At 43.1% G+C, this 21,848-nt stretch overlaps 1 protein-coding gene across 4 annotated transcripts in view; it reads right to left on the reverse strand.

The window, feature by feature from the left end:
* The window catches only part of chd9 (chromodomain helicase DNA binding protein 9), a 142,808-nt gene that overhangs the window by 72,664 nt on the left and 48,296 nt on the right, over window positions 1-21,848 (reverse strand). For all 4 annotated transcript variants that reach the window (XM_056279213.1, XM_056279214.1, XM_056279212.1 and 1 more), the window contains one exon: window positions 19,590-19,999. In XM_056279213.1, the coding sequence (XP_056135188.1) occupies window positions 19,590-19,999 (410 nt within the window). The remainder of the gene's footprint in view (window positions 1-19,589; window positions 20,000-21,848) is intronic.

A 21,848-nucleotide genomic window follows, 5' to 3' on the forward strand; every position in this document is an offset into this window, starting at 1 on the left:
CACAAAATCAAAAATCTAAATACACCCAACTGACGAGGCAAGAGATGCAGGTTAATACTATGGAGTGCTGCTCATCAAAAAAAAAGAAAAAAAGAAAAAAAAGTCAAGTTTATCTACAAGAGGCCACACCATCACGCGTGAATTAAATATTGAATGTGACAGAATACAGTGTGGTCATTTAATGCGCCTTGTGGGTCCCCAATTTGGTTCAATAACAGATTTATGCTATCATCAGATAAGGCTAAACCATTATCCACTGTCCACTGTGGTGTGTGCTAACACATTAGCATGGACTTAAACAAACTAAATAGATGTTGGATACAGGCAACAACGCTATGACTTTTGTGATTAAAAAAAAAATCATTTGGCTGATAGGTCAGCTGGCATGGTGCAGATTTGCTCTTAAAAAAGCCACCATTTCTTGCAGGTAAAATTATATGATACAAAGAGAAATTGTAGTGAGAAACTTAGGTTAAGACTGGTGTGTGTATGTAGTGAACTTAATTTTCTTCAACTCAAGGAAGTCTCAGCATTGTGGTATCTTCTGTAGACATAAGATTAAAGCTGCTGGGTTAAGAAAGTGTGCATGTGTGTGTTAAACAGTCGACATGTTCAAGTTTAAGTTATTCTACACAGATACTGTCTAAACTGCATGTCTACCTGGACTATATCTACATGCCAACCATGCAACCCCAGAGCATTTCCATCATCCTATTTGTTCAGATATGCAGCGGCTCCATATAAGAATAATTTGGTCAAGGCCGATACCCAACCCCCACTCTTCAGTGTTTTGACTCAACCTCAAAGGGGCTTATAGGGATGGAAATGACCTTGTTTTAGAAGCTGGTGCACCTCTAAACCACGTACACAGAGTAAATTTCAGGCATCTGCTAAGAAAAAATATCCTTCTCGGTGTCTTTGCTCATAAAGTAAGGATTTAGAGAGCACAATACATGGTGTGTGTGTATGTGCAAATATATATATATATATATATATATATATATATATATATATATATATATATATATATATATATGGAACTTGATGTCCCACAGGATCTTGGCTCTGTCATTCTCAACCACCTTCGGCGGTGTCTCCCATTTGGACTTGGGGACTTCCAGTCTACATTCAGTACAGATATTCTTGTACACTATCCAAGCCACTTGGTTATGCCTTTCAGTGGAAGCTTTCCCAGCTAGCATTTTACACCCTGCTACTATGTGCTGGACTGTCTCAAGGGCATCTTTGCACAGCCTGCGTCTTGGGTCTTGTCCGGTGTGGTAGACCCCTGCCCTAAACGATCTGGTCCTGAATGCCTGTTCTTGTCCTGCTATGATCCGAGCCTCTGTGCTGTCCTTCAGTCCAGCCTTTTCTAGCCACTGGTAGGATTTCTCGATATCAGCTACGTCTTCTATCTATCGATGGAGGGGACTGAGCTTCCATGATACCTCCTCTTCTTCTTCCTCCACACCCTCGGTCTTCCGTTGCCTGAGGTACTCACTCATCAGTTCATCATGGGGGCCCCTCTTTTTGATGCACTACTCGTGGATGTTCCCTGTTTCATCCTGGATAGTGGCCCTGACACTCACTAATCCTTGGCCCCCATCTTTTTGCTTATCGTAGAGTCTCGGGTAGCTGGACTTCGGGTGGAACCCTCAGTGCATTGTGAGGAGTTTACATGTCCTGATATCTGTGGCCTTCATCTCCTCCTTTGGCCAGCATATTATTCCAGCCGGGTATCTGATTACTGGTAGGGCATATGTTTTGATGACTTGGATAGAACATGAAATAGAACATGCATGAAGTTACAGTCTAGTGGAGCAGTAGCAAGGCCAGGGTGACTTCTACATATTCACATTCTCACATCATGGCCTCTCCAGAGCAACCGCAGCCTTTCAATGCAACTGTCTGAGGAATTGAACCATAGCTCTTCAGGTCACAAGGCAGCTGTTCTGTCCATTAAGATACCGCTGCTATCACGATGAGGTTTGAAATCCTTTGCACATGCCCTATATATGACTTGAAACAAAAATAAATTGAGGAAATGGGTATGAGCCGGGGTCTTTTGTCCCCCCCCCGAGCAATGGTGATAACTCTGCGTGCATTGCATCAAACAGCAAATTCAGATCAGTCAAGTCGGGGGTGAGACACTTCATTCCTCTCAACCTGTGTGCCACCAAATGACCAAGTTTACATTACTTGAAAAATAAAATGACAGTAACCCATGTCTGTCATTTATTAAGCTGTAATTACTGAGAGGAAGCAAATGCCTAACTTTGGTACTACACAAGCTAGGAATCTTCATATTGTACTTGTGCGTTTTCACACCATTCCCACAATCCTCTGGTATTCAGCAAGAGCTATCCATCACTGTGAGACAGTACTTAACCTGCACTTAAAAGAGGGTAGATGTCTCTGTCTAAATGTAGATCATACAGAGATAATACATACTGTTCCCTCTGTGGCCACTAATCATATATCTCTCTCCCCCTCTCTCACTGCCTCTACTGCCATTCCATGTGTTCTCTCATCACATATGCACACAACCTCCTACCCCAGTTCATTGTCTTCACACACACCCACACACACACCTCTACCTCTTCTCTGTATCTCTTTTCAACACATATACCAAGTATTTTCTTTCCCGTCCCCATATATCCCCTTTTGGAAGCCACAGGCAGCCCAATTCTCGGTTTTAAGTGACTTAACACACCAAAAATTCCTGGTATTTTCCTGGGTTTCAAATCCTGGAATTGTTGATAAAACACTGTCACAAAAGGAAGTTGATCCCAGCTTTTTCCGAGAATTTTTTTTTTTGGGACTATTTTGCCTGTATCTGGACAACACGCAGTTGCTTTTTGCAGCTGTTATGACACCCACTGCTCCACACAGTTGCTACAGTGCAACCGAAAAGGGAGGAATATCTGGCCGGCACAATGCGAAGCTGTAGTCATTGCATAAACATATCAAGAACGTGAACATGCATTTTAATTGGTTGCGTAGGGCCCTATGAGTGCCGTGAGTCACAAAACATGGACAGAATCAAGGAATGGACACATGAAACGGGATTTCAGATATAAACAAGAAATGCACAGAATTTGGAGATTTGAGGGAGATTATTACAAAATGTTTGAACATATGAGGAATCAAAAGCAATTTGTCCTTAGACCATCTGTCGCTCTCCCAGGCAGAAACCCGGTCGTGCTTCTGTGTCTTTGTGCACGTGAGTGTGCACATCATCAGGTGTACACACCGGTAAATGCAGGTGGGTTGGTTGTATGGGATAAAGAAAATAATGTCAAAGGGGACAGCATAACAGAGGACAACATACAAAGCACAACAGAACATTTTGCTCTGTTTTTATTACTACAGTTGACAACAAAACTTCTGTGTATTAATGAGTAAAAATACAAAAATCTGAGGAAAAAAAATCAAACTGATTAAAGCAAAAATGGGAAAAGATGAGTTTGATTTTGGGGGAGAAAATAAAACGGATTTCATCGGGCCTTAGTTGCATGTTCGACATAACACTTGAAACACAATTTGTCAAACTGCCACTGCCAAGATTGTGTTGGAAGCTTTCTCCTTGACATGACTCCAGGAATGTGTGACAATGCCTCGGAAGATTGCTGTGCCATACTTAGGAAAAACTTCCTAGCGTTTTGAACCGCAGAGCTTTTTCACACCGAAGTTGATACGGGGGAATGTATCGGATTTTATGCTCACATGCAGGCACAGACACAGATGGCACCAACACACATTCACACATACTTATATCTAAACTAAGCAGACACGAATACAGACAAATATACACCACTCACAACCCGACACACGCCATGTGCTCCTGGACATCACAGGCCTTCCCTGTGGCAAGGTATATCACCAGTAATGATGACGGGGATTTTTGCTGCCAAAGATAACAGTCTATCACTGGCAGAAATGAAGCCACAGGATGAACTGAGGCTCCCAAACAGGCCAGCAGGTCAGCTTCACCAGCGAGCAAGCTTGCCATGCCAGCTTGTAAGTGATGCACCGATACCGATATCAGTATCAGTCCGATATTGTCCGCATGTACTCTTACTCATAAAACTATTCCGATACAACCTCACCCAATACCCGAATACACAATCCATCCAGCCAATCTATTATCCAAGCTGCTTCTCCCAATCAGGGTCGCGGGATGCTGGACCCTATCCCAGCAGTCACTGGCCGATAGGTGGGGAGACACCCTGGACACACCGCCAGTCCACCACAGGGCCAACATGTTCACACCTAGGGACAATTTAGTATGGACAATTCACCTGACCTACATGTCTTTGGACTGTGGGAGGAAACCGGAGCACCGGGAGGAAACCAACGCAGACACGGGGAGAACATGCAAACTCCACACAGAGGACGACCCGGGTCGACCCCCAAGGTTGGACTACCCCGGGGTTCGAACCCAGGACCTTTTTGCTGTGAAGCAACCACACTAACCACTGTGCCACCTCGACTACACAATTCCAGCGCATACTGTGAAAAGTGAGCACTGAATTTTTTTGCCATTCATACAGAGGGAGGAGGAGATGGAGCCAGATAAACAATGCGGACAGCCGAGAAGCAGACGAACACGTCGATGTGACATTTGTCCAAACGGAGCGAGAAATGACAAAATTACAAGCGTGTGTAATTTGGTTGAGTGCACACAGCCCAGGTACGGACGCAGGGTGTCATGTGGGTGGGGCTGCGCGGGTGCATCTGTGTTGCATGTGGCTGCGTGCCAGCTGTGTTTTCTGCTTCATTTCTGCTTCAACAGCTAAAAACTACAAAAAAAAAGGTCTAAAAAACGAGTACAATCTGTTTAAAAATTATTAAAATAAATACCCCATGGGATGGCTGGGTAGCGTAACGGTCTATTTCGTTGCCTACCAACATGGGGATCGCCGGTTCGAATCCCGTGTTACCTCCGGCTTGGTTGGGCGTTCCTACAGACACAACTGGCCATGTCTGTGGGTGGGAAACTGGATGTGGGTATGTGTCCTGATCGCCGCACTAGCGCCTCCTCTGGTTGGTCGGGACGCCTGCTTAGGGGGGAGGGGATAGCTTGATCCTCCCACATCCCCCTGGCGCAAGTCCTCACTGTCAAGTGAAAAGAAGCGGCTGACGACTCCACATGTATCGGAGGAAGCATGTGGTAGTCTGCAGCCCTCCCTGGATCGGCAGAGGGGGTGGAGCAGCGACTGGGAAGAGTGGGGTACTTGGCCAGATACAATTGGGAAGAAAAGGGGGGGGGGATAATAAGTAAATAAATGCCCCATTGTACCAGAGGTAATGTGACACGGTAATGAAACCCTGGGTTATTTTCACCGCACATTTAAATAAACCAATCAAATCAATGTGTATCCATAAAACAATCTAGTTAATAAGTTCGGTACCAGTTAATATATAACCAACACTTCCAATCCCTGCAAAACCAACTGCAGTATCATTTGGCATAACTCAATATGCATGCAGTGATGCAGAAAACACGGCTGGCACATGACCACAAACAACACACATGCAGTTAGTGTAGCAGGTAAAAAAACCCTGCTCCGCCCCATCCATGTGACATGCCGCCCCCACGCCTGGTGTATTTTAAGGGATAGAAAAACAAAGTGAGGAACATCTGATGAAAATAAAACGTACCCAAATTTAAGTACTTGTGCTAGGTCTGGAAAAAAAAAAGTGGTATCGGTGCATCTCTACTTGTAAGTTAATTTTCAAGTCATCATCGTTATATTAGCGGGCAAGCCAGACTGCTAGTCCACAAATCAGTTTTTTATCCAAACCCTCTAAAAAAAAAAAAATCCATTGCATTATTCAAACATGGTCAACAATCAAATCTATTTGTTGCCGATTCTTCCACGTAATTCATAACAAAAAAATGAACCAACATTTTAGAGAAAACACAATTTTATCTGACAGCAGGAATAAGCTGGTACAACCCACTTGACCAGTCACACTTTTCAAGGTATCCTCAGAGACATAACTCCCACCACAAAAACACAGGCTTCATTTGATTACAATCACCCCTCTGGCAATGTGACAACACAAGGGCGTAATGTCAACGCACACAGAAGCTGACTTTGAGGTAATTCTATGACATTACCTCAAATACAACTGGACTAAACACACACACACACACGCTATTCGAATATGTGCCTGGGGGAAGTGAGAAGAAATCCTCCAGGAAGCGTGTGCCTCAGTCAGCCCTTCCTACCGGTTGTCTCCGGTCCCCTTCGGATGATATTATATTTCACAAATCCTCTCGACAATGACAAATTAGGGTTGCCAGGCAACATGCTGCTGGGGAGTGTGTTTGGCAGTGTGGGCAGCAGCGGTAATGGTGACGTCACATCCTGTGAATAATGCCACCCAAGCGTTAGTGTCAACACCACAAGCGGCGGGGGGAAAACGTGCCATCTACTGCACCACAATGACCAATCTGCCAGCCGACGGACCCAAGGGAGAGGTAAAAAGATGTATCGACAAGCAGCCTGCTGCTACAGAACACAATGTTCTCCCTTGTCAAAACAAGGAGCTGGCTGAAGCATCGGCCCCTCCGTATAGCGGTGTTACATCGCCAGGCAGCATATTGGCAGCTAAGAGAATATTACAGGGCTTGGGCATTACTCTGATCCCTGTACGGGAAAACCTGGGCCGTGAAACGAGACCGGGCTGCCGAATAATGGGTTTCACACAGAACAGAGGGAGAAAATAACACATCACGGCCGTTCCTGCATAGATGCAGTCTTCTTGATCCTGTTGGTCCCCGGCCATGACAGTGATTGCATACACACGTACACACAAACAAGAAGCCCATGAATTGTTCTCCTGAAAGGAAGGAACAGTAGCGCGGTTCCTCCGCATGTGCCACTCTGTAAAAACATCCGCCACAATGAAAGGAGCTCGTGATGAAACACGTTAATTTCTATCCTCAGTTGAGTCAGTACATTTGCAGAATTATATCTAATAAAACGTCCACAAGTGAAGATTGGAATATTAATGTGGAATGCAGAAAGGAACCGACATAAAGTGAAATAAGTTCATACAGTATTATGACTCAGATTCGGGACGGGCGACTCTCAGGGCCACGAAAGCAGAAGCCGAATTCTACTTAACACCCCTTCCTGGCACCCTAGGGGGAGTGCTGCTACGGCTCGACAACATAATATATTTTGAAGGTATCCAGTGGAGTTTTCCTCATAAACAACTCAGCTTTGCTTACATTCAAAGTTTGTCACCAAAACACACTGTATGTGCCCTTGACGCCTAACAAACAAGATGAATGCATCTCCATTCTCGTAACACATTTGCAAAGCCTTTTTTGGAATGTTCTGAAAACGGTAATGTTTGTGTATGAGCTTGTGATCTTCTTCTACCCTTTGTATCAGTGGTTATGGCCCACAACTGTCACCAGCTGTCTAATTGCATAAAACTGAAACAAAATTAAAACATCGCTCAGCTATTCTTGCCCCTCAGGAGTTGGTATGAAATGCTCTCTCAGGCTTATGTTTATTGTAACTGCTCTTTTTTTTTATCAAACTTTAAATCAAACTTTATTCCAAGACAATAAATACACAAATGGTGACAAAGAAGCAGTCACAAGAACAGTGTATCCAGGATCAACTGAACAAATTACAAATTACTCTGCCGATCCAGGGAGGGCTGCAGACTACCACATGCCTCCTCCGATACATGTGGAGTTGCCAGCTGCTTCTTTTCACCTGACGGTGAGGAGTTTCACCAGGGGGACGCAGCGTGTGGGAGGGTCACGCTATTCCCCCACTATTCCCCCCCTGAACAGGCGCCCCGACCGACCAGAGGAGGCGCTAGTGCAGCGACCAGGACACATACCCACATCAGGCTTCCCACCCGCAGACACAGCCAATTGTGTCTGTAGGGACGCCCTACCAAGCTGGAGGTAACACAGGGATTCGAACTGGGATCCTCGTGTTGGTAGGCAACGGAATAGACTGCTACGCTACTTAGACTCTTCGTTCTTTCTATATTTGTCGTATCCAGGCACGATACAACGAGAAGGCATGTTTGTTGTCGATAAAACTAGTCCAATTCAATTTACATAATTTTTTCGGTTTTCTTATCGAAGATTGAAGATTTGAAAATGCCATTCTAACTGTACACAGAGCCGCAAGAAACACCCACCTCCATGAGCTGGGCTGGTTTTGGAATGATTTTGGGGGTTGGGCGTCAGAAGCTCGAGTGCAATGTATTCTGGTACATGTACACACCAGCAGCATGGCTCCGCGACCAGGTGAACTCAGATTTCTCAGTCAATTTAGCACATACTGTGGAACTTATTGTAACTATTGACTACACTTGCCATCAACACCGATTGGACAGCCACATAAAAAGCGGCGGAATTTCCATGAAATGGCACTTCAGGTTTTAAGAACCCCCCCCCACACACACACACACACACACAGTTGAAACAATTCTGGGGAGAACTCTGCCATTTCACATCATTTTGATGTTTACAGCCTCTTTCCATCCCAGGGACTGCCTTTACACAGGCCCACCCAGGAGGTTTACAAGCAACATGCTGATAAACAGTCCTAACCCACACACTAGGTTTTACTGGACAGCCTACACAGAAGCTGGCACTTGCACATCAACTAACATGACAGCTATCAAACTCATACTTTGAATCAACCTCAATGCTCTGAAACCTACCCACAACATAAGGTTTGAAAGATCTTTACTCCCCCAAAGTATCTGGCCTGGAACACATTACCCTGATGCTTACAGGGCCTGTTCGGTCCTGGTATTTTGATATATCCAGACTGTCTAGATCTGGGTGAGATGGACTGCTATTCATATCTGGCGTTACAATATGTCCCAAATGCATCTCAAATGTCCACCTGTGATCAGATCTTGGTCCCCACTCAGTGTGCAAATCATGTGCATTTAGCTTCTGTTTACGTAATACTCAACACCGACAATACAAACCACCATCCAATGGTGCTTAACATTTTTGGTGCACTGCTAAAGTATGTGTGTATGTTATAAAAAAACTTTGTTAAATGAAACACTCAACAGTAGGAAAAGTGCTCAACAAATAAGGAGCAAATAGGAGCTGATGATTGCTGATGGCATGAAACAGGCTTGTACCGTCTCATAATGAATTTACTTGACTCATACACACACAATTTACTTCACACACACACACACACACACACACACACACACACACACACACACACTCACGACATGAACTCCACAAGACCTCTGAAGGTGTGGATCAGACTGGTTTTTCCAGCACATCCCACAGATGCTTGATCAGATTGAGATCTGGGAAAATTTGGAGGCCAAGGCAACACTTTAACTCTTTGTCATGTTCCTCAAACAATTCCTTAACAATTTATGCAGTGGGGCAGGGAGAATTATCCTGCTAAAAGAGGCCACTACCATCAGGGAATAGCACCACCATGAAGGGGTGTACCTGGTCTGCAACAATGCTTAGGTAGATAGCACATGTCAAAGTAGCCTCCACATGAATGTCAGGACCCAAGGTTTCCCAGCAGAACATTGACCAGAGCATCACACTGCCTCTGCTGGCCTGCCTTCTTCCTATAGTGCATCCTGGTGCCATCTCTTCCCAAGGTAAAGGACGCACATGCACCTGGCCGTCCACATGATGTGAAAGAAAACTAGGGCTGGACCCGAACATTCTGCTATCCAGATATACGTTCGTTGGGTAGGCATTCGGTTTTCAATTTTTGGGGTTCGGATACTTTTTTTTTTTTTGCTAAATGTAGGCCATTAATAAAGGTTAACTGCAAAAATAAGTTTTGTTGGCACATTCTTGTACTACATTTATACTTTTTGATTGCACTATTAAAATGTGGAAGTATATACTGTCTCAGGTTGGGTGTACGACACCCCTCTCACTCACAGCAGTGACGTCACGCTTCAGTTTACATTGGCCATGAGAGGGAAGACAAAATGCCAGAAGAGCTCAGCTGTGCTGCAGTTATTATAAATGTGCTACCTTGTTTTATTTATTACAGTTTGTTCATTTATTTTTCGTTCTTTACTGTGTCGGTAATTGGTAAAAATAATAATTGTATTTCTGAGTGATTTGTCGGAAAATTTTCAAAGTATTACACTGTTAAGCCTGCTGTTATGGCTATCTCATAACAGAAATATGGTTTTTTTGTGTCTCTGTTTGACTCTTGTTAGGTTCAGGTTGTAAAATGTTATAGATTTCGGCTAATAGCTGACTGAAATCTGGAACTGGAGTTGGTCCCCGCGCACTGTACTGCAGCTACCCATTGTTCCTAGTGTATAGGAAGGGTTATGTGCAGAGAACAAAATTCACGAGTACTGAGAAAAGACAATAAAGATATTCTAAATTAATATAAATCTTATAAATATAAATCTCAAATCTTAAATTTGTTGGCGCTAGTATGCTGTTTCTGCACTTATGTTTCACAGTGATTTGTCGGGCATTGTCTCAGATTCAGAGCCTGTTATAATGAGCATCTATGTAGATCTACAATTTATCCATGATAAGAACAAAATGTCACAAGCTTTTATTATGTCACAAGAAGTGCACAGATAAGACCTCATTCAACCAAACCCCTCGGGATTACAAACATGCATCAAATACACCAAACCTTTTGGGATTTTTTTTTTTTAAGGATTACCCCCCCCCCCCTTCTTCCAATTGTACTTGGCCAATCACCCCACTCTTCCAAGCCGTCCTGGTCACTGCTCCACCCCCTCTGCCGAGCCGGGGAGGGCTACAGACTGCCACATGCCTCCTCCGATACATGTGGAGTCGCCAGCCGCTTCTTTTCACCTGGCAGTGAAGAGTTTCACCAGGGGGGCATAGCGCATGGGAGGATCACGCTATTCCCCCCAGTTCCCCCTCCTCCTCCCCCCCGAACAGGTGTGTCGACCGACCAAAGGAGGCGCTAGTGCAACGACCAGGGCACGTACCCACATCCGACTTCCCACCTGCAAGCATGGCCAACTGTGTCTGTAGGGATGCCCGACCAAGCTGGAGGTAACACGGGGATTCAAACCGGCAATCCCCGTGTTGGTAGGCAACGGAATAGACCACCACGTCACCCAGACACCCCTGGAAAATGTTTTTATCAACAAATAATGGCACAAACAACAATACTGTAGAACAACAGAATCCTTAACAATTAATGTCTAATTAAACCAGAAGACACATGTTGCACCGCAATGCCATCCATCTCAGCCGAGAACAGAGAAATGTCGGGCTGACTCCTTCCCAAGCCATGTCCCCCTCCCCCTTTATTTGTTCCCAGCCCTCATCCCCTCATGGAGAATAACAGATATTCTACTATGCTGTCCCATTGGGGCGCATATGGGGTTCTGTGATGTGCCATTATGAACACGTAATGAATGTCGTGAATTAACGACACTTTAAATTCAGCTGGCGCTTAAACATGAAACACATTTTTTATGTTAATTATCTTTTATATTAGCACATACAGGAAAATATTGCCTTATAAACTGATATCTAATTTTAATGGCCTTGATGGTTCTGAGATTCAACTGGCACTTTAACATACAGGCCTGGGTTCTGTTATAATTTCCGTTAGTGCTCATAAGAGATATGCCTTTCAAGCTGGCAGTCAACTTTGATGGTTTTACTGGAAATCTGTAGTTCACAACAGATAATGTGTTCAAAATTAAAAAATATGCAATCAAACAACAGCATTTGAATTTAAATATACTTTGTGTTGATGCTACATTAATTCTGTGACTTTACATTTAAATATCCATTATTACAAGCTTCAGTCTTAAGCAGAAATAAGCAATTAAAAGCAAATTTTAATCGACATATAATTTCATTTTTTTCCCCCCTCTCGAAAAGTTCAGATCACTTGTTTGACAGGGTAGCTTGATTATTCCTGTTCTGTCTGTGCCAATTAAACAATTTCCCCCGTCTTGTCCCAACTGAAGTTGCAAAAATAATTTCAGCCCCATCCATTATCATTATTATACATCACTACTAACATTATTACTTGTATTATCATTATTGTTATTAATGTAGCAGACAAGGCTTATATGCAAAATATGATAAGGGTTATCACCACTGGCTCACCTTTACAAGTACTCACCCCAGCGCCATCTGTGAGCCCTCCCTTGAGGGAGAGCAAGAAGGAGACAGCAATGCCACAATCATTGCATTATGCAATGCAATGACTGATTTTGAGATACTGGCCACAACCCCCCCCCCTTTTGTTTGTCTCTTAATTTCCATGCAGATTATCACTCCCTGGACATTTCTTCTCCCTCGCTGTAACCCACACACAACATGCATTGCGGTGGTGGACAAAACCAGAGCAAACAACAAACAAGAAGGGAACTGTAAATTGTGTTCAGGCCTGTATTTAGAGCTGTCCACTTGTGATCAGATCACTCCGGATGCATTTTACAGCCAGGGCCTGGAATAATTTATTTTCCATCTGTATTTAAAATTGGTGATACTGACATTTTGTATCTCTTCAGAACTTAGTCATACCGATACCCACCTGAAGGTTATGGGCAACAACATTTGTCACCGAAGGAGGCCAGAATATGACTCACTAACAGCACTTGCTCTGAACTGAACCAACTTTCCTGCAGACAAAAACCTGTTCTTTCAACATCACTGGGCTACCACTAACCTTGGTCTTCTTCTTTTTTTTCTTTTTTTTAAGTCCACAAGCTCTCTGATGAGGGGATAACACTAATATTTTCTGTGAATGATAGATTAGTTCATTCCTGCCCTGCTTGGCTTCCATCTTCTGATTGTGCCAAAAAACCTCCTTCCCTCGCCCCCAAGCGCTGTCCTGCCCTACTTGGCAGACCGCCCACTGGGAGAGAGAAAGTGTGTGGGGGGTATTCTATGATGGTGTTTTACAAACCCCCCCAAAATGCAGAGCTCAAGTGTCTCTGAAAGGCCTTCAGCTCCTTTGAGAATGCCCAGCATAGCAATGTTGATTGTATGTGACTGAGTCGTCTTCAAACATTGCTGTTAAGTGTGTTGTGGTTTCTTTCAATGTGTGTGTGTGTGTGTGTGTGTGTGTGTGTGTGTGTGTGTGTGTGTGTGTGTGTGTGTGTGTGTGTGTGTGTGTGTGTGTGTCTCTCGCATCGTCAGAGACTTCTTAGACAATGATGTTGGTCTTTGTTAGGAAATCTCCTTACTTATGATTGGAGGAAAACGTCTCAATGCCATGCAGCACACAGCCAGCAGCGGCACACCACCGTTGAGCTCCCAGTTAAAGACAAATATCAGCACCGTGCAGAGAGCTGCATGGGGAATTTCTGCTTTGTTCAGCATGCAGTTGGTTTTAAAGAGGGGCAACACGCACGCATGAAATTACACACGAGCGTACACACACATACACACACACACACACCACATATCACACGCGATTTCATACATCAATTAAAAATGGCTTTAGGTTTTCACTAACGAGAGTGAAGGAAAGCCATTAGAGGAGAATAGCAGGCAGAGTTGAGACACAATGAGGTATGCACTGCACTGTATAGGCAAGATGTAAACCCCCATTTTCTGTCTAGTAATTGATCTTACCAGCACCATTTTGTTTGATTTTTTTTCTCCCCTCTGCCGCTCACTGTATATTGCTTTATACGATGAGCATATTTGCAACATGCCTGCACACAGGAAATGGATTCTAAGCCTTAAGCAAGCTGGGAAGAAGAACATTTATGGTAGGAAAAAAATGTGGAGAAGGCGGGGGAGATGAGAAAACGGAAAAAAAAAAGAGAGGAATGAGCAGTATGCTGCTTTCATTTGATTATTATGTGCAACCATTTTTTTTCCAGCAAGTAAGCTGAGTAGAAAAGCAAATAGCAGTCTTTGGAAAGCCATGATCAACTAGCCTGCAGAAAATCCAGTGTTCAACCTGGGCTGATGTGGGATTGTTTTTTTTCCCCTTCTTCTTTTTTTTTTTTTTTTGGTTGCACATATCGGTACTGACACTTCAGGTTCTCATGTCACGTCTTTTTTTCTGACAGTTTCTTGCTTGAATAAAAAAAAAAATTACATAATTTTCTCTAACATTAGCATGCACCAGCTACTTAACTATCACTTTTTAGAATTGCTTACTTGACAAGAACCTCACTGACAAGAAACATTTTCCGAGAACATCCTTCCATTGACGTCTGCTAAATGTCGATGCCTAAAACTGACATACTACATACCCACAAAAAACAAAACAAAACAAACAAAAAAAACCAAATTAGCCAACAAGAGTTTGAAAATCAGTACAGTATGAGGTTACATCATCTAAATCCCTGCAATTCTATATTCCTGTGCTCTTTTCTACATCCACTCCAGGACACACCATGTAATATACCATGAATATATATACATAATTTTTTTTTACCAATTTTAATCTTTGGCTAGTGTTGGCTATCTTGATTTGACTCACCAGAATTGGCTAATGGTAATTTCCTGAACGGTTACTTTTCCTCTTAAGTCCACTATATTATGAACCAACTTCCATGACTATTTTTGAGACTTGCCATTCGAGATACATCAGTTGTGCTCAAACAGCCAGAGTCAAGGTGCTGCCTTCAAAAAACAATCATAGAAGAAGGCGAAAGAGGAGCGACTCTCGCTCTGTCATACAAAAATAAATATATTAAATTAAAGGCACAACATTTTGGCCCCAATGGACTTCACCAGTAGAAAAGACTACTAGTAATTTCCCCCAACTCTACGACATACTCTCTAAATTCTATCACTTCTACGGGTTTTTCATGACAGCATGATCAAGTACAGAAAACTATCCTGTTTGTTCAACTGTTAATTCTTTTTAAAGAATCAACATCTTTTACAATGGAATCCTAATAGTGAGAGGACCTCCATCACAGGCAAGCTATCAAAGTCGCTGGTGGAGGAAACCTTGAAATGGTCAAATAGCAGACAACAATTGCTAGCATGTGGCTATGCTGGTCTTCCCATTTCTACAGCGGTCTCACAGACACAGACCCTTTAGTGCTCACCAGCAGATAATGTTATTATCACTGTCTCTTACACCCTGTGCCCAGACAGGATAGTCACATGTGTTGAAGCACTACAACACACACACACACACACACACACACACACACACACACACACACACACACACACACACACACACACACACACACACACACACACACACACACACACACTAAGTGCGAGGCTGAAGTAATGACTCTGGCGGAAGGTTAGTGGCTATGCAGCGACAGCATATTAATATTTCAGAAGAAAAACCAGGGTGGCACGTGTATTTGTGCAAGCTTTTCCTTCGGCACAAAACCTTCCTAGAGCTTGGCTGGCTTAGTAAGGCAGCATCAACGTCAGAACTATTACGACCCTCAGGAGCGCTTAAGGCCCTGACTTTCAAAATGACATGTCAACATGAAAAGAAATGTTAACACACCTGTTTATAGTGCGTTATATACTATACGTGGATGTGTAGAAAAAAATACATCTATTATATTATTATATCCAAGTATTATATCTAGTAAAAAGTAATAATCAGACCCTAATTCCTCCCTATAGTCCCCTCCTCACACACCATTGGCATAAATACCACCATTCACCTGTTATGCCTGATATGTTTACTTCTGTTATTGTGTAACTGTATTGTTCATGATAATATGTGGCATGTCTGTTGTTGTCTATGTATGTATTGTGCTGCAGAGTGTAAAGTGTACCAAAAACAAATTCCACCGGCCTTGGTCGTGTGGCTAATAAAATTGTCTATCTATCTATCTATCTATCTATCTATCTATCTATCTATCTATCTATCTATCTATCGTAGCGACCGGATATTGTTGAAGTGAATACTATTTTTGTGATTTTGATTTTGAGATACTTTATTGATCCCCGTAGGGAAATTCTGCTCTGCATTTAACCCATCCTACGTGTGTAGCTAGGAGCAGTGGGCAGCTGCCGTGCAATGCCCGGGGACCAACTCCAGTTCATCTTGCCATGCCTCGATCAAGGGCACAGACAGGAGTATCATGCATGTATCTTTTGATGGTGGGGGAAACCGGAGCCCCTGGAGAAAACCCACGCAGACACGGGCAGAACATGCATACTCCACACAGAGAATGACCTGGGATGACCCCCAAGGTTAGACAACCCCAGGGTTTGAACCCAGGACCTTCATGTGTTCTAATTCAAGAATGATTGAGAAATCATGCCCACTATAACACTTTAGAGCTGTACTATCCTTCAGCTCTAACCCATTTCCAGCACAAGAGAGGTTCACAACATAATTCTGATTACAATATTTTGGCATGGAGTCAGCCCAATATCCAGCACCAGCGATAGCATACCCCAATGACAATGACCTAAAATTCACACAGTCAATTATGTGCACCACTTAAAAAGAATTACTTCAGTTTGCAAAAAGTCAGTTGCAAACATGTGCCCACTACTATATTAAACAAAAGACTGCAGATCTCTTGTGTGCAGAGCTGAAGGCCAACATCACCTCTATCCTTTATCATTGCAGAAACTTTATGTTGTTGCAGTGGCAAGGGCTTAACTTCCTTTTCCTCCCCAATTGTATCTGGCCAATTACCCCACTCTTCCGAGCCGTACTGGTTGCTGCTACCACATGCCTCCTCTGAAACATTTGGAGTCACCAGCCAGTTCTTTTCGTAGTAACAATTTTTTAACTTTTTTGAGCTGAAAACATGTTGGTATGGGACCAGGATGGTGGAACTGATAGGCCTCATCATAAATGTAAAAAAAAAAAAAACTATCACATGGCTGATACCTTCCTGATCGTCACCATAATATGAGGAAATCAAGATGCTGAGACCCATGTGATGTAGTCGACATATGCTCCAGTGCGTTAGTCAACTCAACTCTGGTTACACTTGTGGGAAGCTGAGATGTGGAGTTCTATTACAACACTGCAACCTTCAGTCCCCCACACCACCATTACTCTCTCTTTTCATCTACACTGCTCTTTTTTTTTGTTTTTTTTTTTGCCTTTTCATGTTAGTTGGCAGGGTTTAGGTAAAGGGAGAAGGACAAGTTAAGTGAGACAGAGAAGAGGATGTTCGAGCAGAATTCAATTACGAGCCAGCAGAGACATATCAGAGACCCATGTTTCACCACCAACATCTCTGGACACTACGCTGATTTTAGAATAATTCTTTTTAAAAGAATAATGCATGCAAAAATCCTCAATATCAGTCATGATTCATCCAACAAATGACAAAAAGACCTTGCATTCAGTTGAGGCATTGTAATTCCATCTTGTGGAGTCTGCTTTATCACAACTACACCTGCTTAAATGAGAAATCATTAGATACATTTCCCACTTGCTCAATATCCTCCACCTGTCCACAGTCTCTACCTGACTCTCGAGAGGCCTTTTATTTGGATGAATCTGTGTATGACTAACTTTCACAACGTCCAAATGTAGATTAAATTGCGTATGATATTTAGATTTAAACATGATTAAATCAAAAACATTTGTTTATGATGATTAACTTCCACTGGTAAAGTGGGGGGAGGGAGAGATTGAGATAGAAAAAGAGAAAGATACAGAGGCCACAAGATGGAGAGAGAGATAAACAGGCAGACAAAAAGCAATCGATAAATGAATTCATCTGTCAACCAATCACAGAATAATTATGGTCTCTCGCATTCTGCTCCTCTACTGGCTATCCAAACTGAATACTGTAGGTTAAATCTCTCAAAATGGTTGGAATGCATGACGTAATGAGTGTTATGAAAGAGCCATTGAAACAACAGCGGACTCCATACGCTGCATGATGTTGGTCTGAACCTTTTCCACCTTATGTAGGCCAAGTTTTTGTTACATTGTACAAAAATAGGTTATGCGCACCATAATTAATGACAACAAAGGGTTTGGCAATTTGCCTCTTTGGTTAGTGATCTCTGTTACACAACGTGACCCTGTTTTATTAAACTTTTGTTTATCCAAGGAGCAGTGTGCTGCATACCGACTCATTTTCAGCAGCATCCTGCCCAGTACATCTACAGTCTCCTGTTGGCCAGTGAGCTGTTACATTAAAAGCATACTTAGATGAGTTACTTGAGCGTGCCACAGTCATCTTTGAGTGAAGTGCAAACGCATTCCCTTTTTCCTGCTGGTCTGGTGGTTTGAACCAATGACCTCCAAGTCACGAGCGTTCTTCAGTTGTAGTTAGGAAGGGAAAAGATGTAGATCTGAAGCGATTAAACAAGTGCAATGTGCAAGTGCAATAAGTGGAACATTCATCTATGATGTGTTTCATTAGAAACATGATCAAATGGCATTTGGTCAGTGTTACCTACAGATCTAGACTATTTGTTGTAGCCGGATAGAGATGAGCCCAACTGTGTGTGAGGGTAAGGATGCAACAACCACTGCTTTGGCAATATCCATGTCCAATTCTCCTTGCGAAATATAATTAAGTTAAGCACAGGATTTATGTTACCTGGTCAGAAGTTAATCCAATCCGAATATAGCTACAATATTGAAGCAACTCCTTGGGAGCTGTTGTTCATGTCTATCATATTCACCCACAAAGTTGCTGCACATCTGGTCAGAACGCCATGAAGATCCATCAAGAGCAGAAAGGCTGGTTCGGGTCCTATGTATGAATCTCGACACTGTAATGTGCCCCCCCCCCTCTAATTTTGTGATGCACAAATAGCAAAACCCATCATCTCCAACAGCCCTTTCCCTACTGCCAAGCTTAAACAATCATTATTTAAGAGAACAAGCAGCTGACAGCACTGCCAACCATTCTGAGTTGTACCCAGTCTTGCTGTTATTAGATAAGAAACAGAGTAAAGATGGGTGGATAATTTAGGCTGACCAGAGGATAGCAGTTTTCCAAATATTCTCCTCTACATCCAGCTCACCACCTCAGTGCTTGAGTCTGCATCAGCTGAAATTTCATTAGCCAGTGCTGGGTGTGGTTTATAGCCTCACAGTAAAAGAGGGGGAAGGGAAGCACATTATCTATACATCAACGCTTACATGCCTCAACACGCTAGCTAGCAGTTCTAAATGCTAAATGCAGCTTTTGTTTGCTCCTCCCTCATCTGTGCTGATGGCCATGCCTGGTTTATTGTTATAGCACGCTGTAAATTCAATTGAACTTTGAGCTGCCATCTTGGCAGCTGTGGTTTCACAGGCAGGAAAAGAGCGGTTACTAGCCTAGTGATTGTTGCACTAGTGAAAACAACTGACAGAACAGTCACTTTTGTAATCTACTCTTCTATGATTACAAAAACTGAGAAAACAGAGAACCTGGGGTTAAACAGACAGGGTATAGTCGCATAGATAATCCTGTACTGCTTAATAGGCAGAACAAGGCAATGACATTACCAGGGTAAAGATTAGCAGAGGGGCCAGGCATATTAAAATGCATGCATTCATTGTAAATCAAAGCACTCTGGCAAAAGCATCTGCAAATGGAGTATAATTATGAAAAAAAAACTTATTGGTGTCTTCAAGACATCATAGTGCAAACTTGCCCCGATATAGGATTGTTACCACAACAAAAGAGACTGAGAGACTACATACCCGATCTTTGCCTTCTGCTTGGGCTTGGATGAAGGCATGATCCGGGCTTTCCTAGAGGTCTTGTCTTTGGGCCTGGCCTTGCTGTTCTCCTTGTACTCCCGGTCATGATGTCCTTTGTGCTGGGAGGAGGAGCTGGGGAAGCTCTCAGGACTCATCACTCTGGGAATGTTTTTCTCCCCCCGCTGACGAGCCTTGGCAATGGCCTCTGAAATTATCCTGTTGGCCTTCTCCTGCTTGTCCTCCACAGCCACCTCCATCTGCTGATGTGTACGCCGCTGGGTCCTCTTTTCCAATGATGAGCTGGAGGATGATGAAGTTGATGAGGAAGAAGATGAGGAGGACGAGCTACTCTTCAATGCGGGGCTAAGGACTCGCACCTGGCTGCCCGGACCATTAGCGTTCTTACGAGGCTAAAGGGAAACAATAAGGAGAGATGAGAATATATATGTACACACACACACACACATACAAAGGACATAATCTTTGAGAACATCCAGACTCGCTGTTCCTGAAGGTCGGATATTTTATGTCATATGGCTTGCCCTAGCCATGTTGCAAACACACTTATAATGCTGTGCTATATAAAAATATCTCATGATGAAGCCCACATAATTCTGAGGTAGAGCGGGTGACTGAGGCTTATTCTAAGTCAAGGTATATCTGTGAAGCTTTGGTTTTTCCATGTATTTAATATCATACGGCTTGCCCTAGCCATGTTGCAAACACACACACACACACACATACATGAATAATGCTGTGCTGTATAAAAATATCTCATGATGAAGCCCACATAATTCTGAGGTAGAGCAGGCGACTGGGGTTTATTCTGGATCAAGCTACACCTTTGAAGCTGTGTTTTTCCCACATAGGGCAAAAAATGTTTTGCTTTCTCCCTGAGGCCTGAACTGAGCCCAGTTCCCTTCAGCAGACACTGGCCTTTGGAGTTAAATAGTTACTGTATAATAGCCTTGCAAGCCAGACAAGTCTCACAAGGTGATCACACTGGTTACACTGAATGACAGGACTTCCACTCTGAAAGTAGCAGTAACAGCTTTTGGGGCTTATTGAAAGAAGGGTTGTATGCTTAAACCAACGCAGCAAATGTGTAAATACTAATTGGAGTAAAACTCTTACATCAGAACAGGAAAATGGAAACTTGTTGAAAGTGATGCAAATAAACGATAGAGGCTAGTAAAGCATGATTTATAACCTAGATGCAGATTTATCACATCAAGAGGGGGTCTAGATCCTTAAAAAAAAGTTTTACCTTACATGGTGCACATAATGTTGACATGCAGGAGAAAGTCATGAAATTAACTTGGTTAGGTCCATGTGCTATGAGAAAATTTAGTCAAACAAATCAACTAGGCCGACTAGATGAGAAGCATCACCAAATCTATTTCACAACCAGAGAAGGAATTAGAGTTAGGACAGATCCAATCCAATACTGGCGTTGGGTGCTGAAACTGACATAATTCACTCATTGGATATCAGACTGACGTAACTGATCAACTACCGATCCAGATTCCATAGTCGGATGTTTTTATAAATTATAAATATGTAATAATGCAATTTTAAGCCCATAGCCAATATGGTATATGTAAGTTCAGGTAGCACGAAGTGTTTTGAGTGCGGAGACGCGGGACACAAGTGCTTCACTTGCTCACATAGAGAGCAGGAAGCGGAGGATGCCACTGACCAGGCGGCTGAAGTGGGGGGAGTAGTGAGGAGGTGGGCGGGGGAGTAACAAGGCCGATAGCCATGGGGAAACAAGTGAAACCCTACCAAAATGTAAACCTGGAGTCTCTTAAACTCCACAGTAATTCAGAGAAAGATAAAAATGCCGTAGATGACATAGTAACTGTATTGGGGGGGACCCAGTGTGCGTGGAGTTAGTGGTGCTGCTCCGTGTGTAACCTCCCCGGCAGCTACTGCAGCCGAGCCCAGGCAGGAGGCACAGAGTGACAGGCAGGAGCTGGTGGACCCATCTGTCACCAAGAGCCAGGAGAAGGAGGATGACAATGTTATCACCCCCCTTCTCCTGGATCTCAGTGATGACTAGTGACAGGACGGAACAAGTGAAGAACTACATTCACAATCTTCCATCACTTTATTCAGGTTAGTGTCACAACTTGACTTAATTGATGCTTGGAGAATAAAAAAAATCAAACACCAGACGGCACACATGGGTAAAGGTTTCAGGGAACAGGGTCAGTGCTGCCAGGCTAGACAGGATGTGTATTTCACCAGACACCTTAA

Source organism: Lampris incognitus, chromosome 4 (assembly GCF_029633865.1).
Source record: "Lampris incognitus isolate fLamInc1 chromosome 4, fLamInc1.hap2, whole genome shotgun sequence".
In the NCBI taxonomy this organism is placed as follows: Eukaryota; Metazoa; Chordata; class Actinopteri; order Lampriformes; family Lampridae; genus Lampris; species Lampris incognitus.